The 27,786-nt window shown below is 46.5% G+C and overlaps 2 protein-coding genes across 3 annotated transcripts; one reads left to right on the plus strand and one right to left on the minus strand.

The window, feature by feature from the left end:
- Window positions 1–8,078: 8,078 nt before the first annotated feature.
- RASD1 (ras related dexamethasone induced 1) lies at window positions 8,079–27,504 on the minus strand. 2 transcript variants are annotated; one of them, XR_004904739.1, is made up of 3 exons: window positions 26,981–27,504; window positions 26,092–26,722; window positions 8,079–8,090 (listed from the first exon to the last, which is right to left on the minus strand). XR_004904739.1 is itself a non-coding variant. In XM_028534396.2 (2 exons), exons 1-2 carry the CDS (start codon window positions 27,264–27,266, stop codon window positions 26,178–26,180), a joined length of 831 nt encoding a protein of 276 aa, XP_028390197.1. In that variant the 5' UTR covers window positions 27,267–27,504; the 3' UTR covers window positions 25,375–26,177. The 2 variants fall into 2 exon arrangements, 1 of the variants encoding a protein (XP_028390197.1); XM_028534396.2 differs by lacking the exon at window positions 8,079–8,090 and having other exon boundaries at window positions 25,375–26,722.
- Window positions 12,526–24,529, plus strand: MED9 (mediator complex subunit 9). Its single transcript, XM_028534477.2, has 2 exons — window positions 12,526–12,827; window positions 22,724–24,529. Exons 1-2 carry the CDS (start codon window positions 12,619–12,621, stop codon window positions 22,938–22,940), a joined length of 426 nt encoding a protein of 141 aa, XP_028390278.1. The 5' UTR covers window positions 12,526–12,618; the 3' UTR covers window positions 22,941–24,529.
- Window positions 27,505–27,786: the final 282 nt, after the last annotated feature.

Raw genomic sequence — 27,786 nt, forward strand, 5'->3', positions numbered from 1 at the left:
AATAAGCTGGAAACTCCCTCATCAGGGAAAGCGGCTGTCCTCTTTGGTGTTTGATTTCTTCCTGATGCCAATATCACATACTTCTTCCTGTTTCTATGGCTGGTTCTCCCACCAGCTAGTGTGCGACCTTAGGCAAGACATTCACCTTCCTTGGGCTCCTGCTTCTCATCTGCCATGAGGAGGCATAGGAGAAAAGCTACCATAGACAGTCAGCCAGAGCACGGGGAGTCTCCCACATTGGTCAGGAGGACGGCACAGGGCAGTTCTTACACACAGCGTGTGAAAAGCTAGAAAGATGAATGGATAGGATCTGAACACCCAAAAGGTAGAAAGATGAGAGCACGAGTGCCAAAAATCTACAATTATGAATTGATAGGGCCAGAGTACCCAAAAGCTAGAAAGATGAATGGATAGGGAAAAAGCCTTCCCCTCTCTATACCTATAAGAACTGGTGGCAGCCTTGCAGACGCCACCGCAGCCTCAGACCAACCCATGACCAGTCCAGCAATGGCAGAACCAGCTTGAAGAGCACCATTACCTACTGTGGACAACTCTAGTAACTTTGACTCGTGTTTCACCTTAGCCACCAGACCATTCCTTCTGCAGCTCTGGAGAGCACCCCTTCACACCCATCTGCTAGGAATGTTCTATAATCTTCATGCTCTTGATGCAGTTCATTGGGTTCCATGTTTTCCCTACCCCTTCCAAGTCTAGCTGGTTTGCAGAGTTAAGTTTATGGTTATGAAATAAACACTAAACAATAATTGTCCAAAAGAAAGAGAGAAAGAAAGAAAGAAAGAAAAGAAGGAAGGAAGGAAGGAAGGAAGGAAGGAAGGAAGGAAGGAAGGAAGGAAGAAAGGAAGAAAGGAAGAAAGGAAGAAAGGAAGAAAGGAAGAAAGAAGAAAGAAAGAAAGAAAGAAAGAAAAGAAGAAAAAAGAACCGTGTGCTAGCGCAGGGAAAGGGCGCTCGTCTTTGAAATGGAAGTCCACCATTCTCCCAGGCTGCATTGCACCTCAATAAAACCTCTTTCCTTTTGTACCAGCACCTGCTTCACAAGTCTGGCTTTTGTTGCGGCAGGAAGTGGAACCTCAATTTTGTTTTCTTACAGTTTTTGCGACTCTGGTGGGATGGCATGGGCCTCAGGAAGTCCCAGAGGACCTAGGCTGGGTTCCTAACTGCCTGTAGCAGGCTGACCCCAAGAGAGGGACTGTGGGGACTTACCAGCAACTTCTGGGAACTTTTCTTAATACCCTTCCTAACACCCCTACACTCCATCTCAATGTGTCAGCCACCTGAAATGCCTGGTGATGAAAGAAAACAGGTCTGAGGAGCAGATGGACTCCAAGACTGGGTAAGTTGAACTGGAGTGCAGCCTGGAGGTCCTCTATCCCTGCCACTCAGGCTGTGTGCCATTTGGGTTAGGTTAGGGTCACTGTAGTACTGGTTGTCAGGAGATAATAATAGGGGACTCACAAGTTGGAAAATTTTTAGTAAATAGTTAATGAGCCTATGTGGTAATGCATAAGTTAAAGCTATTGTTTCAGGAACTGCAGGTATGGCCCACCACTCCAGAGAAAGACAGCAGACCTCCTGGGGCACAGCTGGAGAATTTTGGCAAAACAATTCCAATTGTATGATGGTGTGGTAATTTAGGGAACTAGTTACAGGCCATTTTTCTCCATATACTAAAGTATACATAGGGCAAGTATTATTACAGTAGAAAATCAATTCCTTCTTGGTCATTAGATCATATCTGTACATGGACTAATCTGCTAAAATTTAGCCCAATGGGTTCCCTTCAGGAGTCAGAAGAGAACAACTGATGATGGCATGAAAATACAAACCCCAAACCATAACGATAACACAACCCCAGACAAAGTCTATCAGGGAGAGACAAAGGCCTGCTCACCGGCCCAGAGACGGCTAACTGCCTGGGACGAGAATGCTGAAGTTTTTCATCTAATTTTCCCTGAATTTCAAACCCCTTCACTGCACCTTGTTCTCTGCTATAAAAAGGCTGGCTTGGAAGGAAATGTAAGATGGTCCATTAGGGTATGAACCCTCCATCTTCTCAGATCACCAGCCATTTGAATAAAGCACCCATAAAGATTCAATCCCTGTCTCTACGTATTGGTTCAGTATGTAACAGGCAGCACGAACGCCAGCTTTTCCAGTTTCAGTAAGACACTAAGACTTGCTTGTGAGCACTCCTGTGAAATAATGGAGTTACGGATATGAGTTTTGTTTACATGTTCCCGCTTTGTCTGAGTTTGTGTTATGGTTATGGCTTGGTGTTTGTACTCTCAAACCATCATCAGTTGTTCTCTTCTGACTCCTGAAGGGAACCCATTGGGCTAAATTTTAGCAGATTAGTCCATGTACAGCTATGATCTAATGACCAAAAAGGAATTGATTTTCTACTGTAACAATACTTGCCCTATGTATACTTTAGTATATGGAGAAAATTGGCCTCTAACTAGCTCCCTAAATTACCACACCATCATACAATTGGAATTGTTTAGCCAAAAGTCAGGAAAATGAGATGGAATCCCTTATGCCCAGGCATTTATGACTTTATACAATATGGATTTGGCAAGGAAAGGGACCAAATTAATGATGCAGAGAAGGAAATTGGCTTTAAAATCCCTCCCTGATAGTAAGACACAGGAAGAAAAGAAAAATAAGAAAATGAGTCTCTAATCCCCTGAACCCAGGGGATGCCAGATTAGCAGCAGCAAGATTTCTCCCGCTGTTAGATATCTGTGAAATAGGGTCCAGAGGGATGACAGATCCACCTCTGTGTGAGGAGAAATGATCTCCCACTCAAAGGCCTGGCAGGGCACCCAACTTGGCCAGGGGGCATCTCATTCCAGAGCAAGACAATTCCATTTGTGTCAGTAATACCTTATAGGTGAAATAAGGCCAGCTCACTGACTACTATTGGGCCCATACTTCATTCTCCACTTCAGAGTTCCTGAATTGGAAGAATTCCAGCTCCTCATATAGAGAATGGCAGATCTTATCACCTCAATTTTAGCCACTCATCATCCAAACTGGGCAGATGTACAGGCTATTCTTGACATCTGGCTAATGGCAGATGGAAGGTGGCTAGTTTTAAATAAAGATAATGAGGAGGCTCATTGCCTCCATCAATAGAATCCCAATGTGATCCCCCAACCAAATCAGGGCAATTGCCTTGATAGAGCCCAGCTAAGACCCAAATAGCAGGGATCTAGCCTTCCTAGGCCATTGAATAAATGCATATTGGAAGGGCTTAAGAAAGGAGTGCCTAAACATAGGAGTGCCTGAATATAATACATGCCATTGAACAGAAACCAAACAAAAACCCTTATGAATTTTTGGAGATGATCTATCAGGCCTATCAAAAGCACATTAATGCTGACCCACAGGCACCAGAAAATATCCAGATGGTGAATGTGACCTTTATTTGGCAAAGTGCCCTGGATATCAGAAGGAAACTCCAGTGTGTAGACAGGGCATCGGGAATGAATCTCTTCCAGTGGGTGGACATAGTCTTTAAAGTTTACCATGCCCAAGAAACAAAGAAATTAAAACAGGCCATGGTTTTCTTAGAAACAGTGCAGGGAAACCAGAAGGAGAGGCAGGACCTGAAAGGAAAAGGGAAAGACCCACTAGGTGCCAATCAGTGTACCTTCAGAAAAGAGGAGGGCCATTGGAGAAAGGATTACCCAAAACTCAAAAAGAACAACAAAAAGGACAGCCCCAATTGCTGTGGCTTAGTTGGTTGGGCGTCATCCCACAAAGCGAAAGGTCCCTGGTTCGATTCCTGGCCACGGCACATGCCTGGGTTGCAGGTTTAGTCCCCTAGTCCGGGCACATAGGAGAAGCAACCAATTACTGTTTCTCTCCCTCTTTTTCCCCTTTCTTCCCCTCTCTCTAAAATAAACAAAATCTTAAAAAGAAGAAAGAAAAATAAAAAGGATAGAAACTATCGCCAAGAAATGTTAGAGAAGAATGATGAATCTAACAACAAATGAGGAGGCCCAGGGGCTCCCCTATACATCTCATAGATATGGGAGTTACATGCTCAGTGCGAAATACAAAACTAACCAAGAAAAGTTCAGCTGCAGCGGTGCCTACTGGAGTGACTGGACGATTACAGAAACAGGCCTTCCTTCCGACTCTAGGATGCCAGCTTGGGGATCAAAAATGTAACCTTTTGAATGGACAAGAGACTGACACTTTGAAGAGAAAACTAGTTTCAGCTCCTGCACTAGGATTGCCCAGTTCACAGAAACCTTTCAAATTACACATTCATGAAAGGCAGGAACTAGACTTGGGCTACTAACACAGACCCTGGGAGCTACCCCTCACTCCATAGCCTGCCTGTCAAAGAAACTAGGTCACATAACGAAAGGATGGCTGCATGCCTCCAGGCAGTGGCAGCTACCTGTAATACCTTAAAGGAAGCAGAAAATTCACTCTGGAACAGCCTGCTACAGTACTGGTATCACACCAGGCCCTAATCTTATTGGAACAGAAAGGAGAGTGAGAGGGTGCATGGGAAAGTACCAGACTGTTTTATTAGGTAACCCAAATGTTAGCTTATAAACCACCACTACCTTAAATCTGGTCACCCTACTGCTGGATTCAGAGGGAAGCATAGATCTCCAGCATGATTGCGTAGAAATCACTTGACAGTGTTCCAGACTGTATCTATTGGGCCAGCTGCTAACAGAACCCAACAGGGAATTATGTACAGACTAAAACAGCTTCCTGCAGAATGGTCAGCGACCAGGTACACGGTCATCACCATAGACAAGGTGATAGAAGCCCAGGCTCTTGCCATAGGAACCTCGGCTGACAAGGCTGAACCAACAGCCCTCACCAGAGCCTTAGAATTGCCCTAGGGGAAGAAGGTTAAATCTATACTGACTCTAAATATATCTTCATGCTAGCCCATACCCATGGGGCAATATGGAAAGAAAGAGGACTCTTAACTTTGGGTAATAAGGATATCAAACATGCAAAAGAGATTTTAAAATTGCTAGAGGCAGTGAATCAACTGAGCCAGGTTGCCATAATGCACTGCCCAGGGCACCATAGGGAGCGTTCACAAACTAGCCAGGGAAACCAAGCTACTGATAAAGCAGCAAGATGAGCTGCCTGAGGCTGCCACTTCTCGGGGCTTTAATTCTCCACCTGGACTTGTAGGAATTTAAACCTCATTACACAGAACAAGATGAGGCAGGGCCCACGAATGGGGATTCTGTAACACTCACCCTAATTCTGTGTGGAAGATCCACACGCATGGTCTGACCTTACTCCTGGGGCTCTAGTGTAGACCAACCTCAAACACCTATGTGAAGGGACCCATTATGGAAGGGATATTTTAATGAACCTCATTAGACCACCTTTGAAGGTTCATCTACCTGTCTGATGAGCCCTTACACCTGTTCCTGCCAGGAGATGGAGTCTTACTGAAAAACCTGAAGACTGAAGGTCCTGACCAGGAGTTACCCATACAACGGACCAGTCCCCATGATGTCCTGCTGACAACACACCCTTCCTTGAAGCTCACAGGATTCAAGCCTTGGGTCCAACACACACAGATAAAGCAGGTGCTGCCTGCGGAGGACTCAGATCTTGCTGCTGCTGTTGATACTGCGAAGGACAGCTGGGCCCGTGCTCCTGTAGGAGCTTTACAGTCCCTCTTTCAGAGAAGGACAATGCCTCTCAAGGCCAAGTGACAACGTTACTTTTTATTTTATTTGGCACTTCCTTGGCAAGTTTATTCTGCTGTCAGGTGGGCCACCCAATGCCCCGCTCAGGGTTAAATCATGGAGATCCTTTAGTCTCTCCAGTTTTTTGATTCACTACAATCCCCTTGCACCACCAGGCGCACCCCCCACAAACACTTGCCTGTTTGTCTGCACAACAGGTCTCACTTTGGAAGCCCATGAGCAACACCATCTGCTGAAACATGAAGCAGTCCACCAGCTCTGCTTGTGCAGCAGCACCATCCCCTAGACACCATGTACAGCATCTTTTGAAGACAGCAATCCTTCTCCCTTGCAAAAGGCTTCCCTCCATTCCCAACCCTGCTCTCCAGTATGCCCCGATCAGGAATCGAACCGGCTACCTTTTGGTTTGTGGGACTACATACAATCCACCAAACCACACCAGTCAGGGCAGTTGCATAATCATTTTAAACAAAAGTTTGCAACTGGAGTTAGTAGTCAAGAGTCAAAAGATTTATAATAAATCTAATAAGGGAAACAAAGGAACTTCTGGGAAAAGGGAGGCACTGAAGAGTGAGGAAATGAAAAAAGCCACCATGAGAAAAAGAGTTTTTCAGAAAAACAGAATTTTAAAAAATGGATTAACAGAAAGTGTTAAGGTTGAGGCTATTAGGGAGCAGCTGGTAGACAGAAAAAAAACTTGGCTAACTAATAATTTGATTGAAATGACTTAGTAAAGAGATAAGAAAGAATATGGTTATCAGAACAATAATGAACCATTTTAGATAAAAACTAGTTCCTGAAATGCATTGCCTGTCCATTTACTAAAAGCTGGTGGAGGTCTGGCAAAAAAGAATAAGAACAAGGAATAAGGACTACAGGGAAATACTTAAGGAGAAAATGTTGAGTCAGAAAAAAATATAGGCAAATGCTCATGCTGAAATGCTGCAAATGAGTGCTTCTGAGGAATTAAACCACCAAAAGAAGTGAGCTGCAGAACCGAGCACAATGGACTGTCTTAGAGTGAGAAGAGCATAGCTGAAAAGAAGAAAAAGAAAAAATCAAGTGAAGTCCAGAGAGAGAAGAAAAGTGATCCACAGGGGACATCTGAAGAAAAGGCTTTTTTTTTTTTTTTTTGTCTTGAGGTTGAGCAACGAATCGTGGCTTGAGTGAGCCTGTTCCTGGTGTATGTGGCATTCCCATTTGGCCTGAACAATGATTGCTGCCTATATATATATATTTTTAGCTCACAAAAATCAAAGAAGCATGTAGCTTTTTCATCCTGAGAGAGGCTCAGGTTAATGACAGAAAAGGATGAATCACAGGTAGGAATATAGCTTTGATGAGAAAGCCCCCAGTCATTCAATGACACGATCGGTTTAATGATTCCCTCACTGCTTGTCCAACAGAACAGTAGCTATTTTTGGAACCCAGACAGCAGAAATGTGTCACAAACATATTCTCAGTGTTTGTGGTGTAGGTCCACTCAGAGTATCTGAGAGTTCAGTTCTTAGATGTAGTCTGGTTTTTGTATTTGTTTTTTGTACACACTTTGTTTCATAAAGAATAATTATGAGGGGTTTTTTGAGAAATGTTTTTAAAAGCAGTAGCAGTAGTTTGCTACAGTTTAAACAGTGTTTTTGCCACGTGGTAGGCATTGTTTGAAGCTGTACATTAACTTCTGTAACCCTTACAGCAGCTCTATTAGGTGGGTACTATTGATACCACTTTGCAGATGAGGAGAACTGAGGCAAAGGACAGTTAAATGACTTGTCCAAGGTTACACAAGCCAGAAAGGAGCAGAGCTTAGATTCTAATGTACCAAGCTCCCTTGTACCTCACCCAATTTGGAAATTGTTCATATTTTTTCTATTTGCTTCAAGTCCACTTATATTATATAAAAATGTATATGTATTTAAAAATATGATGCTACAAAGTCACAGTGCCTGTTGTATTCCCATCCCTGTACCATGGACTTTGAGTGTTTTGCATTTCTCAGCCAGTCCAGAGTGATGCCATCACCAGGATGCCTGGGACACGCCCCCCCCCAAGCCCACCCCTCTTATGGCAGTCTCCACGAACCAACGGGCTGGCCTGGCTCTTATAGTTCTGGAAACCCGGGAGTCCTTATGATGTTAATTGAATTTAGTTTTAAATCCTAGCTCTAGAAGTCATATCTCTCTATATGTATCCCCTCATAGATTTATTCTTTCCCCTGATAAGCAGAAAACCCCAAGGCAGCCAGAAGACAATAGTTGGCAGGCTAAAGATAACATCTTGACCAAAATTATGTTTCAACACCTGAGCCCTCTTCACTGACCCCTGGCTACTTTCCCTTCAGACCAGACAGAAGAACACAGGGCAGACCTCAGAGCTTAAGAAATTATCAATTACCCTTCCCTCACATCTGACAAATCAGCTCCCAGCACAGTGATGGAACCCCCATACCCACAGTGTCTTGTGGCTTTGCCCTATATAATCTGTAACCTGCACAGCCTCGAGGAGTCCGGTCTTCACAGCATTGGCTCCCCACACTCAGAATTGGTCAATTGTCCAATAAACCTTGTTTCTACACTGCAAAGTCTTGCATATGCACTTCTCCTGAACCAGTGTGCCAGGCAGACAGATTCCAGTATTGGGGTCTGGTAACATTAATTGCAAGACACACCTTAACAATAACCATCAGGGAACTTTGCAAAACAGGTTTATTATAACTCCTGAGGGTACACAGCATTTCCAGGTCACAGGGAGACAAGAAAGAGAGAAGAGAGAGAAGACCTGGGATCCTGTCTTTATTGGGGGGAGAGTGCGGGTGTCTAGATTTTCAATGGTTCCTCTTATTTGTTGAATTTAAAACATAAGAGCAGGAATTAAAGCACAGGAAGGGAAAGCAAGTAGTCAAACTGTCAATCAATCTAGGTTGCCCAGAGACTTCAGGGGGCTCTCTATCTAGTTGTGTCACCTGCAGTCTGTCCTTGAAATGGATGCCACAGCAGTGAAAAGCTCACTGTCAGGCACTGACACTGCAGTGAGGTATACCCTTCACTGTAGTTCCTTTTAAAGGTATTGTTACATGTGCATCTTCTATCTATGGATGATACATAGTGTCATTTTTCATGTGTGAACATTTCCCTGAGTAGTAATATACTCTTATTTTCTTTGTGCAACTTGCTTTTTTCCTCTCTTTGCTGAGACTGAGCTCTATGCTGGCACGTATTGATCCCTCAGACTGTACCATTCAGTCTTGTAGCTGCTGGCCACGTTTGGCTACTGAGCACCAGACCCATGGCTATTGAATTGATATGGGCTGTAGGCGTAAAGTACAGCTGGGTTTCTAAGATGGTATGAAAAACAGTAAAATACTTCGAATAATTTTTATATAGATTATATGTTGGAATGATAGTATCTTGGTTATAGTGGGTTAAATAAACTATATTGAAATTAGTTTTTGCCTGTTTCTTGTGTTTTGTTTTTTTAATGTAGCTACTAGAAAATTGAAAACGATGTATGTGGCTTGATTTACAGCTTACATTGTCTATCTGTTCGAGAGCTTTGATCTAGATCCTCCCTCTTAATGCTGTCAGTCTGGGTTTTTTTAGTCAGGGAAGGAGGAAGCCTTCAGTCTGAACAATAGACTGAAGGTCTGTTTACTGTTCACAGATACTTTTCTAAGTGACTTATCTATAATAACCTGTTCAGTCTGCTGGAAGGCTTCATGGTTGCACTAGGTGAGGTGGCGCAACATCATGCTGCTGCAGGCAGGGAGCTGGCTCTACGACAGCTGGACCTTGTGACTGCCAGCTGGCCTGGAAAAGCCCATGAGAAAATGTGAATATGCCCAAGGAAGCAATGACAAACAGCTTAATCTGATGACGTCTCTAGCATTATACAGTCCTTACATATCAATAGAACATCTGCTTTTTTGGCTTTTAATAAAACAGTTATGAACAGACACATATTTCTTTAGGCAATTTCAGCTTTAATGAAACCAGCAGGGGGTTTTTTTTGGTATCCGCTTACAATGTTATGAAATCAGCTTTACTCTTTGCCACTAATTATATTAACTATTTTTAGGGCAAATTGTCAATGCAAATATTCTTATTCATGCCTCCTATGTTTCAACTGGTTTTCTTGAGCTATATTTATTTATACCTAAAGTATTTTTTAATTTTTCTAAAAAAGAAGTTTCTTCATGTTTTGTCAACAATAAAAGTGAGGCTTGTAATTAAGTTATAAAACCACTGAGGGGAAAAGATGACATGCAATTGCCATGGGGATATTATTTTTTTTAATCCTCACCCAAAGATGTTTTTTATTGATTTGAGAGGGAGACAGAGAGAAAGGGAGAGAAATGTCAATGTGACAGAGAAACATCCACCAGTTGTCTCCTATATACACCCCAACCAGGGATTGAATCCACAACCTAGGTATGTGCCCTGACTGGGAATCAAACCCTCAACCTTTTGGTGCATGGGATGACACGGTAACTGTAACAGTGGAAAATCATAATAATGGAAAATTATAACCCACCCCACCATTCAGACATTGTTTCTGTAATTCTGACTCTAATATGTAGCTTGTGGATAAACAGCATATTTGTTTAAGAGTCCTAGGAACTAACTGCAAAAGATAGACTCCGACCTTCAGGCATCCCAGCTCCAGGAGATTTGCTGACTTTCAAATGTCAATCCAGAATGATGTGAAGTCAGGATGGTGTGAAACCAGGATGATGCACAGTCAGGATGGTGTGAAACCAGGATGATGCTCTTTGCTTATCAGAATGGACCGTATTCGTCTGCACATAGAGAACTTTGCAGCCCTCTCCCCTGACCTCTATTCTGTTCCCTCTCCCTCCTTACAAAAACCTCTGCCTGCACTGAGGCGTGAGATGGGCTTTGAGACATGAGTGCCCCATCTTCCAAATGGTTGGCATCTGCAAAATAAACCACATTCCTTTACATCAGTATTTGCCTCTCAAGTACTGGCTTTTGTAGGCGCAGGCAGCTGGACCCGCATTCAGTAACACAGCCAACTGAGCCACCCAGCCAGGGCACCATGGGTATATTACTGGTGAATGTTAGACTGCTTTTTGAATTCTGAGTAAAAATTTTACTTCTACATTTCGAATCACAAATTTACAGAACTGGTAGGGACCTGAGATCTCCCATATGTTGGTTAAGACCATAAGCTCAGTGTCAGGCAAGCTGTGTGACCCTGAGATTGGTATCTTAACCATTGTAAGCCTCAGGTTCGTCCTCTACAAAATGCATAAAATAATTACCTGCTAGGGCTCTTTTGTGGATTAAATGAGATAATGATTGTGACTCTGTGCCTTGTACCTACTTTTATTCTATGGTGGTTGTGGCAATTACTATTATTATTATTACTATTATATCATCATTGTTTCCCCAGATGACTCCACGGGTACACAGCCTCTTCAAACATGCTTGGTCTTAACCCAACAGGACTTTCTCCTCTACTCTCAACCAGGACTCTTGAACTCTTCCTTCATGGAACAGTCTACAGTCTGTGGGAAGAAAACCCTTCAGCCTCTCCTTCCACCTGCTCTCCCACTGGGGGCCATGAGCAGTTCTTGCCAAAGAAAGCTGCATTGAGGCGCGTTACTCGAGAGCCTCTATGGCACATCCTCTTACTCCTCTACCTCCTTCTGCAATCCAGCTTCCCTAGCCTCTACCTCCAGAGACCTCTCCTGACTCAGCTAATGTTGGCATCCACTTTCCTTGGGACCATTCCTTGGCCTGGAGTGTGACTGCAACTCTTGCTACCAGAATGTGGACTTCCTGGCCTCTCTATAACGGCCTGTGATGGTAGCCTGAGGAAGGATGATGCTTTCCTAGCTCATGTCTTCTTCCACCCACTAGCTAGGCTTACGATAGGTGTCTCCATTGCCCAGAAATTATACTTGTTTTGAGGAACATACCTACACCCCCCCCAAAAGTTGCCCACTTTGGCCTTGAATCTTAGGGTGTCTTTAAACCAGACCTTTGGAGGTCAATCATGTATCTGAAGAAAGCAGTTTAGGCTCTGCCATGACCATGAACGAAAGCAGATTTTAGAGGTGAGGACACTGGGGCCTAGGGGCTTAAGAAACTGGCCCACACATGGAGACATTGACTTTCTTCCCGGATATGATATTATTCCTGACACCAATCCCCTTCTGCTTTGTATTAGGAAGCCTTCCCACGGCTCCTCTCACATCCAGCACAACATTAGAAGATGCATATTAAATGTTGAATTATTAGTTATTTCCCTCCCAGCCTTGAGGAATTCGGGGGGAGCAATCTCGAGGTCTCTCCGTTTCTGGAACTAGCACGGAGCCCTGCCCCGCCAGCTTGGCCAGGGGCTGCTCGCTCTCCTGGGGGTCTCTGCGCGGTGCAGGGCTGTGGGTCCTACATCCCTGAGTCCTCAGCGCCGGTAGGCCCAGAGCTTCACAGAACAGGTCCTCGCAATTCAAGTTGCTTCTTCCGAAGGCCTCCTTGAAGGCTGGGCCATGCTGACGGTTATTTACCTCCAGGCTTTCTCTATGAGTGGCTTTTGGGCCCTCTTCGTCAAGTGAGCGAGAATAAATTGTTTTTCTGAAATAAATCTCCTATTCCTGAATGATAATTCAGCTATCTTCACCAAATTCAGGGTACCCCACACCCGCTCACCGCCTGTTGCCTAGTAACAGCGAGCCCCGCCCCACCTCTCGCCCCGCCCCGCCCCGCCCCGCCCCGCCCCCTAGCGCACAAGCTCCCGGCCTCCCTCCAGGTCCCGCCCCCACAGGCGTGCGGAAGTGACGTCAGGGGTTCCGCGACACTTTTGGCCGCTAGCCGCCTGAGTCCTGCTTCCTGACTGACCCATCGACTGGCTGACTCGCGGAGTCCCGAGCGCCATGGCTTCCGCCGGATTGGCCACCGGGCGACAAGCCGAGGATGCGTTACCGCTGCCGGCCGAGCCACCGCTGCCCGAGACGAAGCCTCAGCCGCCGCCGCCGGTCGCCGCGCCGCAGCAGCCTTCGCCGGCGCCGAGGCCGCCCTCCCCCGCGGCCATGAAGGAGGAGACCTATTCTTTCTTACCTTTAGTCCACAACATCATCAAATGGTAAGGGCCGCTGTAGGACCGACCACGGGCACGCACTCCTCGTCCCGTTGCAGAGCGGCAGGGACCTAGGCGCGCTCGGAGACGCCCCCATTCAAAAAGGCGAAGCCGAGACTCGTGGGAAGAGGCCTCGACCAGGCCGCACTGGGCTGTCCTTGAGGTAGCAGATGCTCGGAGCCTCAAGTGGCAGACCTGGTGATGGGCGCCCGGGTGTGCTCACCGAGAACCGACCCTGCGCTCCTAGGGCAAGCCCGGCGTCGAACCCCGGGCTTTCATCCGTGACACAGGGTGGTGCTCACTGCGCTTTGCTTTCAGCAGCTCTAACAGACATGTATAATTTCCCCAGGATGGCCCATTGCTGCGTGCGATGTGCACACTAAAAAGGGCCGCTTCCACCCCCACATTTGCTCGCTCGCTGGGGCGCTCACTAGTGAGAGGGAAGAGGACACAATCGGGAATAACCCCTAGCTCAGGAGGTGCGGAGGGGGACCAAGAGAACTGTCAAAGCAAACACACGAAGCTGCTCCGGAGTTGATCCCTGCAGGCCGGTCTCACACCGTCAGAGCAGGGGTTGCGGTCCTTGGGCCAGTTTGCAGGTTACCTGAGCTTTGAAACGGAGCCTGCTTACAGTGCAAAGGAAGCTAAAAATGCAGCCGAAAGCCTCGTGAATCCTGTGTTGGCCCAGCTATTTTTACTGCTGTTATTTATGTCCACACGGTACTAGGTGTAAGTTGCTCAGCTTAACAGTTCTTACCCAACCATTGAAAACCAAAACAAAGTAAGTTAAAACAGGTTTACAGTTGCAGTGACACTCAAGGGAACATGTCTGTCCTCTTGGATGTTTGGCTGAAATGGAATTGCTCCTCACAACATCCAAGTGTTGGCTGTCATGGCCCAGCTTGTTCTGAGTTTAGCCAGACTGGGTTCACTTGAGATGGGACTGCCTGACGCATCCTTCGCTTTTCAAGCAACTGCAAGGCCTTGTTCTCACAGTGCACCCCGGCTTTCTTTGGTTTCACTTGGTGTGACCATACTGTTCATAGGGCGGAGTACACTGTGTTCTCTTCTCATGAATTCGCCTCTGATCATCAGGTGGCTCTTCTGGCTGCAGTGAGCTTGCAAACACAAATACAGATGCAGCCCCTGCAGCCCCAGGGCAGAGCTGGATCACAAATATACTGGTTTTAATAGAAATATGGAGAAATGAAAACACAATGGACACGGTCCCAGAGATAGTTCTTAGGCCCCTGGGAGTACGTTCTTGAGCCCCAGTAGAGCAGTCATGTCGGGCTGCCCTTAAATGGGGTTGTGAGGTACACTGAGTAAACATGGGCTTCCAGGGCAGAGCCTTGGATTTGGATCTCATATTGAGGCTTGCTTGCCGTGTGCTCTTGGTGAATACATAGCCTTTTTAAGGCCTTAATTTTTTTCATCTCTAATACGTGAATAACAATAATGGGCCTCAAACAATGGATTTGAACTGTAGTTTTATAATGTACTGACGGGGTGACCATGGTTAAACAACTTAGCTTCTCTGAGCCTCTTTTTCTCTGTGAAATGGGACTAATAATACTTGAATCATAAGATTGTTGTGAGGCGTACTCAAGAGCAGTCTGGTGAAGATGTTGATGGGTTGGTTACATGTGTTTGTTTTCTCTAAAAGGACAAGGAAAAGTTGTGTGTTTTGTGTTTTTTAATCCTCACCTGAGGATAAGTTTATTGATTTGAGAGAGAGAGAGAGGAAAGTAGAGGAGGGGAGAAATACTGATGTGAGAGAGAAACATTGGTCAGTTGTGAGGTACGCACCTCAGCGGGGTGTTGAACCTACAACCTAGGTATGTGTGTAGACCAGGGATTGAGCACACAACCTTTTTTGGTGTATGGGACATGCTCCAACCAGCTAAGCCTCCCAGCCAGGGCTGTTTGGCTTGGTTTGGTTTTTAACACAAAACAAAAAAGAAACAGGAGAGGAGATAATTGCCACAAAGCAGATAGCCAAGGGCTAACCCACTCTCAGCCCCAAGAAGCAGCCAGAAGCAGCTGCTTTTGACCATGGCCTCCCCCTAAATCTCAGGAAGAGACCTGTGGAAATAGAGGGGGAGTGGGACCGAGAATAGGAGGATTACTTAAAAGTTAGTTTAAGAAGGAGATCTCCATAGTTCTCTCCCCCAAGTGTAAGCAGACAGGTAACCACCCCTCTTTCAGTTTGGAAGACAAAGGGTTGCTCTTTCCCAAGATTTATTCTCTGGAGAGAATGAGTCAGAGAGTATCTGGACTGCAGAGACACTAGGCACTTTGCAGGAGTTTGAGGGGAGGGAACCATTCTGAAAATAGGGTTTAAGACAAGGTTCACACACTGAATAATACTAAGACCCCACCCTTGCCTTCCCCCACCTGTCTTCTCCACTGGCAGCCAAAAGAAATAGAGGTACCTTCTTGTGAGTGTCTGACCAGCCCAAGGGAAAAGTCACTGAGGGTCCCCCAGGAAAGAACCTAGTTGGTTCATATGAGTGGATAACCAAGCTTACTAAGCATTTGAAGAAAACCCCTAGGAAGAAAGGACGAAAGAGGAACACAAAAAGCCACTTGGTTGACATAGTAGGCACAAAGAGAAGGAGAGATACGGTGACCATGAAAAAAGGCTAGGATCTGATTTTAAAATATGTCTAGGCATGTATGTGAGTTTCTAGTCTAAGGAGGGAAGAAGATGGGGCAGTGACGGGAGAGGAGACCTTGTGACGTACGGAGGAGTCAGAAGGCTCATGAAGGGGTAAACCAGTGATGAATCTTAGATTATGGGAGGGAGGATGGGGGTGGGACTGTGGGAAGAGCATGTGGAAGGATGGGACACCAAGAAATAGCATCAACTCATGCAGGTCCATTCACTTTGGTGGGGCTGGAACACAAATCCAAGGTGGGAAGGGAGTGCTAGAAAGGTGGAAAAAGCCAGGATGCTGACGACTGTGTGTCCCCCTCAGGAAGTGAGATTTTGTCCTTTGAGGGAGCTAATGAAGCTTTTGGACCCCAGGGTGGCTTAGTCAGATTTGTGCTCACATCAGGTGGATGTGGTATCTCAGCATACAGGCTGGGAAGCCAGGTAGGAAGGACATGGTCCTGGCGGGCCTGGGGGAAGGAAATACAGGCCAGGACCACCTCGTTCACCTGGTCTCTTCCTTTTCTGTAGCTTTTTTTATTTGTTTACTCCTCACCTAGGGAGTGAATGAGGAAGTAAAAGCTGAAATAAGTTTAATCTCTCTTGTTCTGGTGAAAATTTAGAGTACTACGTCATTAGGTTAATGAAAACATTTTATTAAAAAAAATTAAAATTGCAAATTTAGAAAGATGTAAAATGAAAAATGGATTTCTTTTTCTAACTCTCTTGTGTTAATACTTGAAGAGTCCTCAGCAACAGGATTTGTGAATTTAAAATTTTGATCACTATTAGTAAATGCCTAAAGAATGCACCAATTTATGCCTCAGCAACAGTGTATTTGTATCTTTCCCAACCCCCTTCCATCACCATTAACTTTTTAATCTTGGCTAATCTAATAGGTCAGAAATGATACATGGTATCAATCTGTGTCTTATATGAGGTAAATCATTTTTTCATATGCAACTTTATATGTCATTTGTTATTTTCTTCCCTATAAACTGCCCATTTTTCTATTAGGTTATTCCTCTTTTATGGGCTCTCTGTACAGTAAGGAAGTATGCCTTTGTCAAGTGTATTTTAAATATTTTCCTGGAGCTGTTGCTTTTCTTTTGACTCGAGGGGGTTTGTTGTTGTTCAGAAGTGCATCATTTTATGAGGCAGATTGATTAAGATCTTCCTTTATGGCTTCTGAGTTCTGGTCCTAGGTAGAAGGCCTACTTTAATAGTATCATAGATGTTGATCCTTTTTTCTAGGACTCTTATGGTTTCATTTTTTATTTTTAATTCTTTAATGCTGCTAGGTTTATTTTGATGGAAAGAGTAAGGGAGAGGCCCAGGTTTTCCTCCAGTTAGCCATATCTTCCCACTGCTGTTACTGAATATTTATGATTTTCTCTGCTTGAGCTGTTGCCCTATCATACACAGAGTTCCCATGTTCCTGATCAAATTCTGGAAATTCTATTCTCCAGTACCAAACTGTTTTCATTGTCAAATCTTCATGGTACATGGCATTTTTTCTTTCTTTCTTTCTTTAAATAAACACACTTGATTTATTTTGTATAAAAGGGTTAAGTTTACAACTAAACATTTATAAAAAGTTCAGCATAAAGTACATCATTACACTTTGTTTGCAGAACTACTGAATTGTCTTTCAAGGCAAATCTCTCTGTCCTCTTTCTTGTCAGGATTCACCAGGGGCATCTTTACCTTTCCCAGTCCATTTCCTAGGAACAGGTCTGAGACACCTTATGCTTTTGGTTAGTAGAACAGTTAGGCTTTAGTCTGCTGCTCTATTTCCAGTGGGCCTGTCGACACCACTAATGGTCCAAGTTTTGTAACCTCATTTTTGGATCTTATAATCACTTTTTAATTTGTCTCTTTACCTTCATCCTCTTGTCTCTCTAGTTTATCCTGTGTATGTTAAGGGGTTAATTTTTCTCTGCTCAAAAAATCTTTCCAAATTGTTTTTGCCAATGTTTAGTCCTCCATTCAGAGATCTCTGCAGAACATCTTCAAATCTCCTGCCTGAACTATGTAACAAAGCCCCACGTGAGTCACTCTCATGCGAGTGCCCTGTGGGTAGATGGAGTCATCAGACTTGTGCACACTCCAGAACCTCTGCTGGTGTGCCTGCTGCCCCCTCTTTGCCCAGGGAAATGCCACATATTTTTGGCTGAAGTGCACTGGCCTGGGGTTGGAGAGGAGTTCCACAGCTCAGAGCACTTTCATCCTTCCTGGTGTCTTGTCTGTGGCTAAATGAAAAGTCCAAACTAACATTTATGTCATTTTCAAAGAATGAGGAAAGGGAAAAGAAAAACCTCATTTTTATGCCTGTAAGAAATTTTATAGATCCCAACTGTCTGAGACCTTTTCTAGTATGCATAAAAGCCATGGTATAGAAGTACATATATAATAAAGAAGAAATAAAATGAGGCCTCTTGGACCAGGGAAAGTTATAATTTTTGTTTCCTTCAAAGTTGCTAAATCTGAGTCTAGAATTAAGGTGTCCCAGCTTAGGAATTGTGAATTGTAGTTGTTACTGCCTTGCCTGATGTCTTTGGCTCACCTAGTAAAAATATTTTTGTCAAAATGGGTACTTAGACATTTTTTAATTTAATTTTTTAGTTCAGTAATTTTTTAGGTAGCTGGGTAAGTAGAGGGAAGCTATCATCTTCGATACTGTGGAGATATTTCAAGTGGTGAACACACTACTTTGCCCTAGAACTTTTAAGCTGGAGCTGTATTGCTTAAAACAAGTTCATTTGTTGTTGAGGCAGGTCAACAAGACCTCAGAGCCCTGTAAGACTTCTTTTATGGGACCAGGGTGTTATCGACCTGCCTCTCCCCACACAAGTATCTGTTTTAATCTGACTGGCCTTCCACGCCAGCTGAGGCCCATCCTTGGGTTGTGTAGGAAGTAGCGTCCACATTAGCAGAGTCTACAAGATAACCCACCGGTTCCACCGGGCTTGTCTGCACTCATGTTACTGCAGCGCTCTCTGCCACTCAATTTCTTCTCCTTCAGCCAAGTCCCAGGTGAAAAGGGTGAGCCCCCAGACAGGGGACATTTGTAGCCTGTTGGGAAGAATTATTTCTAGGCCTGCTTACAAGCCTGTTCTCTCCCTCTCCTGTACCACTTCATCTTTGTTCATGCAGGATAACCTACCAAGCACCTCTTGGGATGCAGGCTCTGTGAAGGCAGCCACATGGGTTCGAAGTTACTTAGTGCAACATGAGTAATGCCAACAGTGGAACATTCATCCTGGGTCTTGGGAAGAATGGGATGTTGAGAGATTGGAGGCTCCATGTGTGTGGGCCTGGGTAGCTCCCTTTGCAGGGAACCTGCCGGCAGGTGTTGTCTGGAAGTGGGGAAATCATCTGAAGTTTTTTAGCACAGACTTGAGTTTTGTTGAGGTTGGTGGGGAAAAGGGGATTAGGAGAGGGAGAGGACCTGGGTCTGTAGGAAACTGGTGACAGTACGAGGAGGAGGCCAGGGGACCTGAGGGGTACATAGGAAGTGGTGTTGGCAGGACTGGCAGCTGAGTAAACAGTGGGGCACGAAGCTTGTGCTTCTAGCTCACCGTAGTTGTGTGAACGGGGCACCCTTCATCTGAATTTGAGTGTGCTAAGGAGGCAGTGAGTTTCCTTTGGCTTTGCAAGTCTCCAAGGAGAAAATTCTTGGTAACTGTTGGGACAAGGAAGCTGAATTTCAGAAAGGAGGGCTGGGCAGCACTCTCAGCATCTGAAGACAGAGGAGCAGACAAACACATTCTGGACTGTTTTGTAGAGCAGTGTTTTGGGGTCGTTTTTTCAGACTTCTTTTAACAAAACATCTTGTTATTCCTCCCTAAAAAGTTTTTTTTCACATGTAAGTCAGAAATAGATAAAAGCAAGGGTAAGAGTGGAATTCAAAGACTCTCTCCCACAGTCCCCTTACATGCAGGCAGAACTGGGGCAGAGAAGTACAGCTGACCACAAGTAAATAATGGCCAGTATTGTCGAGAGTGGGAGGAGAGCAGTGTTGTGTCCACAGTCACTGGGCATTTGGAGGGCATTTGGTAACCTGTCAGAATTTTTAATGTATCTATAAACTTTGATCCCGAAATCCCACTTCTGGAAAATTATCTTACCAAGATACTCACACAAATACATACAGATATAGGTATAAAATGTCTGATGTTACTCTAATTGTAAATGATAAACCACGAATATCCAAAGACCCATCAACAGCCAGATAATTTAGCTGTGTTATATGTGTTAACAGGAAAAGACATCCAAGGGGGGAAAGCAGAGTCAGAACCATGTGTGTAGTGTGGCCACAGTGAAAACGTGTGTATTTGTATGTTACTGTGTATATTGAAGCAATGGGGAACAGCAGAGACCACATATTAACAGAGGTTGTCTCTGGGACACAACATCAGGGGGACTTTTCTAAGCCTTGGTATCTGTCATTTTAATTTTGCTACTCAAGTACCTATTGCTGCCGTAATAAATAATAACAGCAACAACAAAGACACTAGCTTAAGAAGATGCCAGCCACTGAAGTTAGTGTGGGAGGCAGAGAGGGTGAGAGGGACTAGTCCCAGGATGGTCCAGCTAGGACACTAGGGGCAGGAGGCTGAAGGGGATGGAGGTTTTGAGGAGAAAGAAATGGAAAACTAAGTCAGATGTCACCAAGAGGTCACAAGAAGTGACAGGTTTTGGAGGCGGTTGGCTTCAGTGATCTGGTGGGTTCCTTATACTTGTAAGCTACTCATGGGCATGCTTTGGCTCGGTCGTTGCCAGTCTGCATTCTTGAGTCCCAAAGCACTTACACTAAAAACCAAGCTGTGCCATACGTACTAACACACCCATGCTAAACACTGTTCTCTGATACACCCACCTAAACCTGTGATGTTTGCCCTGAACTCTGGTGACACAAATTCAGGATGTCTGTGTCCATTGCTGAAATGGTACTCAGTGTCACCCAGATGTGCACAAAAGACTGTCAGGAAATAGCCTGTCAGTCAAGCCATAGGAGTGATATTTTGTCCACCTTTTAAAAACTACAGTAGGTGGGACCAAAGTACCCTCACCTTGCTCTGTTAGTACAACGTTGGCACTTCCTGGCCTGGCCTAGTCTCCTCCTTTCTGTCTAAAGTTAGATGGTGACTAACATCGTACACAAAGGCAGGCCCATCTGGGGCTTTCTGCTTTTATTCACTCAGTGTTTGGGCCTCTTTTCTCTTGGCTTAAGCATCGCACAGTCATCCTGGCCTAGCAGGTTCCCACCCAGTGAGAGCTGGTTCCTGAATAGAGTGTTTTTCTCATCCCAGGAGTTCCATGCTGTTTATCTCCGCAACTAGGGCAGGCTGAGGGGTGTGCAGAGGGGCCTTGCTGTGGTCAGCGTGACCCCATTCCAGCTCAGCTACCTTTCAGGTGACCCTTTCCTGTGGCTCTTTGTCTGTTGCCTGACGACGATGATGCCCTCCACTGAAAGTTCACCTGGGAAAGAACAGGCAGCCCTTGGGATCTGGGGGCTTTCAGAAATGAGCATCTTAAACATGGTCTACTTTTTACTTTCAGATTTAAAAATTCTTTGGGGTCAGGTAATATTTGCCTCCAGAACTGGGTTATCCTAACTTCCTTCCATGCTTTTATTTATTTTTGTTTGTTTTTACTGTGTCCTTTCAGACTTATGTGATGTTAATCAGTTTTCTTAAAACTGTAATTTCAAAAGTCCCTCAGAGCTTAAGTCCATAACTGTTAACAAATGTGCCATCCAAGTATAATGATTTCAGGAGTATAGGTGGTTTCCATTCAGAGTTGAGGATGAAAGCTGAGACCCAAAAGAACTAAAGTAAACCATGCTCCTGATTTGTTTCCTTACAGCTCTCAAGAATACTACTCCTGCCCTGACAGGTGTGGCTCAGTGAGCTGGGCGTTGTCTGGCAAACTGAAAGGTGGCAGTTCGACTCCTGGTCAGGGCACGTGTCTGGGTTTCAGGCTAGGTCCCTGGTTGGGGGTGTGCAGGAGGTGGTTGATCAATATTTCTCTCCCTCTCTTTCTCCTTCCCTTTCCCTCTCTCTACAAGTCAATAAATCTTAAAAAAAGAAGAAAGAAAGAATACTCCTCCCTAGAAACTGAGGGAAGGTACCCCATTAAGTGTGGACATATATAAATTGAGGGCCTCGGATGACAATAAGAAATGCCTGGCCATTTATTCCTGAGAATGAGTGATTGATGTGCCATACCCTGTCTCTGAGTTGAGAGTATTAGTAAGTAGTGAGCAGGCCCTAGCGGCCATTCATTTGCCAGGTGTGAGCTGTGACCAAAGGATCACCAGGAAAGATGGACATTCTGTCTGCACAATCAGGGAAGTGATGAATGATAACTATGAATTAGCACTGTCTGGGTTGAAATTTCCCACTAGGGGGGAACGTTTATTTTTTAAAAATAATCATTGACAGCTTTCCCTTCTTAGGACTCAATGGATTATGACCTATAGAACCACCTACTGAACTGTGACAGGGTAGCATGGATCTCCGGGCAACTAATAATAGCTGAAGTGAATGATCCTACCTTTAAAATGAACTTGACCTGAAGGCAGGGAGTTTACATAACTATGATAGGGGAGAGCTCATACCTGCAGAAAATTTTTCAATAGTTTGTAACTAATTTTAATTTTATGAATACCTTTGTAGAAATAAGTTTTTCTGTTAACAAATTCAAGATCAAAAGGTCAGCTAAAATTAGCTGTTGTTAGCTTATAGTTTCTCCATTGGCCTGGAAATGGCTCAAATAAGAAGAAATGTGGTGTTTTGACAAATTTTGCTTGCCCTTTGTCACCTGATATTGGTAATGGTTTGTTCATCCAACAGACATTTATAAACTTATTTGTTGAAAGTACTCATTCTTTCAGCAAATGCTACTGGAGTGCCCAAGTGCCTAGGCACTGGGGATACAGCTGTCAGTGGGCAGACAGGGGTCCTGCCCTCTCAGCTAATTGATGTCAGCATCTAGTTTTGCAAGCAGGCTGTAAGAGGGGCTGTACGGGCACTGCTGGGCACTGGGGCGCTTTTACTGAGCAGCTGTCACATGCCTGCCGTAAGGCTGCATGACAGAACCAGTCCCTATTCTCTGGGTTCACACAGCCAAGTAAGGGGACAGACAGAAAGCAAGAGTTCTGTGAGATGCAGAGGAGGGAAGCCTAGGGTTGTCTTGATCTGAGCTGTGAACGCTAATGACTTCCCTCTGACCTCTGCAGCATGGACAAGGACAGCCCAGATGTCCACCAGGACCTGAACGCTCTCAAAACCAAGTTCCAGGAGATGCGGAAGGTCATCAGCACCATGCCTGGCATCCACCTGAGCCCCGAGCAGCAGCAGCAGCAGCTGCACAGCCTCCGGGAGCAAGTCAGGACCAAGAACGAGCTTCTGCAGAAGTACAAGAGCCTCTGCATGTTCGAGATCCCCAAGGAGTAGACGTGGCGGGCTCTCAGGGATGCCCGTGAGAGAGCCGAGGCTGGTGTGGGTCAGTGCCAGCTCTGGACTCTGTAGCTGACTGGGGTGGGGGCCACTCTACTGCTTCCTTAGCTGAACTTGGGATTGACTGTGAGAGGAGCCCACCTGGGAGCTTGGTTTTGTGAGAGCTTCCATGTATGTGTTTGTATGTGTATGTGAATATGTATGTATGTGTATATATGTGTAATGAATGTTCCTAGAGGCTGCAGTGGGGATGGAGGGCTCCACGCCTACCTCTGGGGGGCATCTGCTCTGTGTTCCAGCTCCACTGGCATATCTAAAGAGCAGAGTAGGAAAGGAGGCCTCTCCTCCTCCCCCGGACATGATCATTGTGTACCAGATACATATTGTTCTGTAACAGCAGTGCCATGCAACATTTGCATAGAATCCTCTAGACAGATGAGGCCTTGTGCTCACATGGCATGGGTTTCAAGTGGCAAAGGAAGGCTGCGAGAGGGCATTGTTTTGAAAGGCTACAGGGTGGCTTTTTCTCCCAAAACAGTTTGTTTCTTTTTATGTTTGAGCCAGTGTAACTGTCCATGCGGATGTCAGCCAGAACCCTGCCAGATGGTTCTTTCTCCAGGTTCTCTGCAACCTACATGTTCTTGTTACTTTTAGCTCTTGCTTCCTTAGTTTCCTGTCATTGTCAGGCATCCTGTTTAGCCATTAGTGCCCAAGAGTGGCCACACCACCTCAAACCTAACACAGGGCCAGAGGCCAAGTTTGTTTCAACGCAGACTCAGATGGCTTCCAGGTAAATGGGTGTGACCAAGCAGTTCTGATTCGGTTCTGAAGGGTGGGGTGAGCTGTACCTGGAAGCTACGCAGCCAATTTCTGGTTTATAAAATGTTTACAAACACCCCTAATTTCTTACAGGTAAGATGTTTTATTTGCCCCTTAAGGATAAGGTGAGAATAGTAATCAAATACTGTTTAAATGTAGGAATGAGCGAATAACCTGTGCTGACCAGTTCAGGGGCTTAACGGATGCCTGCTGACTGACCTTGTTGGCAGGTTGGCTGAAGATGTTTTTAGCAGGGGTTCCGTTCCTGTGGCCCTCCAGCCACCTGTCAGATGGCAGGGATGTTGGGAACTCAGATGTGTGAAGGGGGATATCAAGTTTCAGTGGCTTTGGACAGAAAAGCAGGCTCTGAATTTAAGTGGATAGTCACCTATATTAGACTTCTACCCTGAGACCATTATTTAACTGAATCAGTTATTTTCTTGAAATTTCACAGTAGTGTGTGGGCCAGTTTTAAGGCTCTGACCAAATACCATGAAACAAGAATCACATAGAATACAGGACCACTGGGGCCTTCCTGCAAGGCTGAAATGTCAGTGTTAATAGCTTGTGACATTTTTCAAGAGTATAATTAAACGAACTGGTGCTCCGCTCTCAGGACATCTTGGATTTTGTTCTGAGAAATTCATAGTAGGATGTTTCTTGGGTATGTTCACTTTGCTTAGAGAAGACAGAACAAATTGTGACAACCTCCACTGCACACCCCCTCCAAGCCCCCCCTCCCCCAGCACTCACCTCACATGGCTAAACTAACGTAAAAATAGGAACTCCTCTCAGGAGCTGGCATCTGTTCCCAGGGGCTCAGTGGCCTGGTGGGTGGTCATCCCTCATTCCAGAGGTGGGTGTAGCCCTGGTGGGAGCAGCCCTCCCCAGAGCGCAGCTGAAACCGCTACCTGGGGCAACATCGAGGGGCCCTCAATGGGCTGAGCACCCTCTTGAGGCCAGTGGTTTGCATTACTGGGTGGCAGGCACTTGTGCTGAGTAGTTTTGAATGATCACATGTAATAACCCTCTTGTGTTTTCCTTGTAAAGAATATGAGGCTTGGCAGGTGTCACTTGCCCCAAGCTTGCACTATTAAGAGTGGCAGAGAACTGGGTCCTGAATTGGGGGCAGGTGCCCTTCCCTGCTGACAAAAGGAGCACACAGAGAAGGGTGCAGGGTCCCTATCTGGAGCAGAACGTACTTCCTGCAGCTGGAGGGGCGTGGGGGGGCTGGGTGGTTCTGTCTCCACACAGACATGGGGCCAGGCTGAGGAGTCAGGCACCAGCCCCACAGCAGAGTGGTCTTCCTGGGCCCTACTTCCCTATTTGTGACCGCTGACTGAGTGGCACCTCACTCCCCCAGGGAGTTTCAGGTTTGACCACTGCTGTCGCCCTGGGCGTGCACTGAGTAGAGGACAAAAAGGTTGGAACACAGCCCCAGGGACCTTTGTGGCTGGCCACCGGGGACCTAAGGTAAATAGCCACAAAGATGCATCTCTGGGAATGACCCTGAAGTCCTCTGTTTTTGTCCCTGACTCCTCAGGAACTGTTCCCCAAATAGGGCCTCAGCCCAGTCACCTGGAGCTTTTTTTTTTTTTTTTTTTTTGCGGTGGGGGGGTGGTGCGTGGAGGGGGTTGCTTTTCTTCCAGGAGAACTGAAGGTGTTTTCAGAATGCCAGGGTTATTTGCCAGCTCTGGGGAAGGTAAGCCTAATTCCACTGAAGTAGAAACCCGTCCCCTCCCTTCCCCCTCCTGCCATATCTAGAAGCAAAGAAAGCATGGTTTTTCATTTTAAATTATTTTATATTTTAAAAAACAATAAAGACTGTCTTACAGTATAAACATCGAGATGAGATTTTGTTCATGACAACAACAGAACTGTTAAAGTGCAAGTTTTGTTTTTCCTTTGCGCAGTTTCACACACGCATGTAAACAAGTCACTTGGCTGATTTGACCCACACCCCTTAGTTTCAAGAGGGCAAAGGCTTTTGCCAGCTGTCATGGCAACCCGGAATCACAGACAAGATAACTCCATTCATCCTAACCCTCCAGCGGGGGTGGGTTTCTCCAAGCCTAAGAGTGGCTGATTAACACATACACCCTCCCAATTCTTGGGTCTTTGTGGCAAACCAGACAAATTCACCCCCTGCTGGCCCTTTGTCCCCCAAGCAGTGAGGGTGGTGGGCGCCAACGGGCAATCAGATGGAAGGGGTTCCAGTATCACCCAGGTCTTCCTTCCAGAGCAGGTGGCCGGGCCTTTTCACCTCCCCAGTTAGTGGGGCCCCGAGTCTGGGGAGGGGAGAGCCACTACACACTCGAGCACGTGGCACAGGGCTGGACCGGACACAGGATTGGACTTCCGAACAACGGTACTCCTTACGCTCTGCCCTCTGCGTGGGCTGGGGGTAGGGGGGTCCTAGCTGATTACGCAGCGCTCCTTGTCCTTGGCCTGGCCACCGCCCGCCTTCTGGCGCACGTACATGAGGTCGCTGTGCACGCTGGGCCTGCGTGCAAAGGGCGCCACGATGCCAAAGGCGTCTGTCTGGTCGCCGCCCCCAGCTCGCAGCAGCTTCTTGCTCCCCAGCGCCTTCTTGTGCAGTACCTCGCAGTATTGCACCGACACCTTGCGGTGCAGGTCCGGGCTCATCTCTCTGGGCAGCTTGGCCATGGTGAAGAGTGCCCGGAACATCTGGTCCAGGCTGCTGTTCTTTTTGGCCGAGATCTCGAAGTAGGCGCAGCGCTGGGGGTCGTTGCCCACCAGCTGCTCTATCTCGGACTGCTCCACCTCTCGATAGAAGCCCCGGTCACCCTTGTTGCCACAGATGACCAGGGGCACGTCCACGTTCTCCTTTGTTTTGTTCTTGAGGCAAGACTTGGTATCAAGGATCTGCTGCTTGAGCCTCTGCACCTCCTCGAAGGAGTCGCGGTTGTCCAGGCTGAACACAAGGATGAAAACATCTCCTATGGGAGAAGAGCAGAAGAGGGGAAGGTGAGGGGGCTGCCAAGGGGACAACTTAAGTTGGTCTTAATTTCGGGGTCACCCAGCTGGTGGGGCTCCAGCAGCCGCGCACCAGGTAACTCAGACTTCTCCACGTGCAAACTTGGCGTGTGGCGGTGGACCCGCTGACCGCCCCTCTAGGTCACGACCTCGCTGGCGCCAGCCCTCCTGGTGGCACAGCTCCATCCCCCCACCGCTGCCCGGCCGCATGCCCAGCTCACCAGTGAGGATGGAGAGGCGCCTCATGGCGGGGAACGGGTGATTGCCTGACGTGTCAAGAATGTCAAGCTGGTAGACCTCGCCGCGGATGGAGTAGAACTTGCGGTGGAAGTCCTCGATAGTGGGAGTGTAGGCGTCCTCGAAGCGACCCGTGAGGAATCGCGACACGATGGCCGTCTTGCCCACCTTGGACGAGCCGAGAATGACCATGCGGTAGCAATTCTTGGCCGGTATACTCAGCTCCGAATCGCTCGGGCTCATCTTCTTGATCATCGCGGCCAGTTTCATTGAGCAGAAGGGTCGTGGGCTGACGAGGGTCTGAGAGAGTCGCAGAGTGGCTCGGGGGATCTGCTTGTCTGTGGCTGGGTTCGGGCTTGGCTCCTGAAGCTGCTCCGATTCTTGGACACAGTCCCTGGCTCGCTCGCTCCCTCTGCTTTCCGCGCCCAGCGTCTGCCTTTATAAGCAGCCAGGGGGCAGCCCCGCCCGCCCGCCCGCCACAGTGCGTCACGCCCGCAGCCTCCCGCTACCCCCTCCCTCGCTCACCCCCTCCCTCGCTCGCCTCGGGCAGCAAGCTGCTGCTCCCCGCTGGGGGCGGTTAGGAAACAGCTGAGGATCCAGCTAAGGCTAAGGACGCGCCGACCCTGTGCTCTTCCACCGCACACGGTCAGCGGCCGCAAGGGCGTCATAGTTGTGGTCCCGCAGGTGCCTCTGACCTCTGTGACTTCCGGCACACAACCCGTCCAGAAAGCGCACACTTTCTTGGGGCCTCACTTTTCCCAGAGAATAACAGTAGTGATACGGTCGTCGC

Source organism: Phyllostomus discolor, chromosome 8 (genome assembly GCF_004126475.2).
Source record: "Phyllostomus discolor isolate MPI-MPIP mPhyDis1 chromosome 8, mPhyDis1.pri.v3, whole genome shotgun sequence".
NCBI classification, from domain to species: Eukaryota; Metazoa; Chordata; class Mammalia; order Chiroptera; family Phyllostomidae; genus Phyllostomus; species Phyllostomus discolor.

What these genes read in the sequence shown, in the direction of transcription:
- RASD1 (XM_028534396.2), bottom strand. Translation starts at nt 27,266, where the DNA reads ATGAAACTGGCCGCGATGATCAAGAAGATGAGCCCGAGCGATTCGGAG. An exon ending in GCGCCTCTCCATCCTCACTG is followed by an intron (nt 26,723 to 26,980) that starts GTGAGCTGGGCA and finishes CTTCTCCCATAG; the next exon opens with GAGATGTTTTCATCCTTGTG.
- MED9 (XM_028534477.2), top strand. Translation starts at nt 12,619, where the DNA reads ATGGCTTCCGCCGGATTGGCCACCGGGCGACAAGCCGAGGATGCGTTA. An exon ending in GTCCACAACATCATCAAATG is followed by an intron (nt 12,828 to 22,723) that starts GTAAGGGCCGCT and finishes TGACCTCTGCAG; the next exon opens with CATGGACAAGGACAGCCCAG.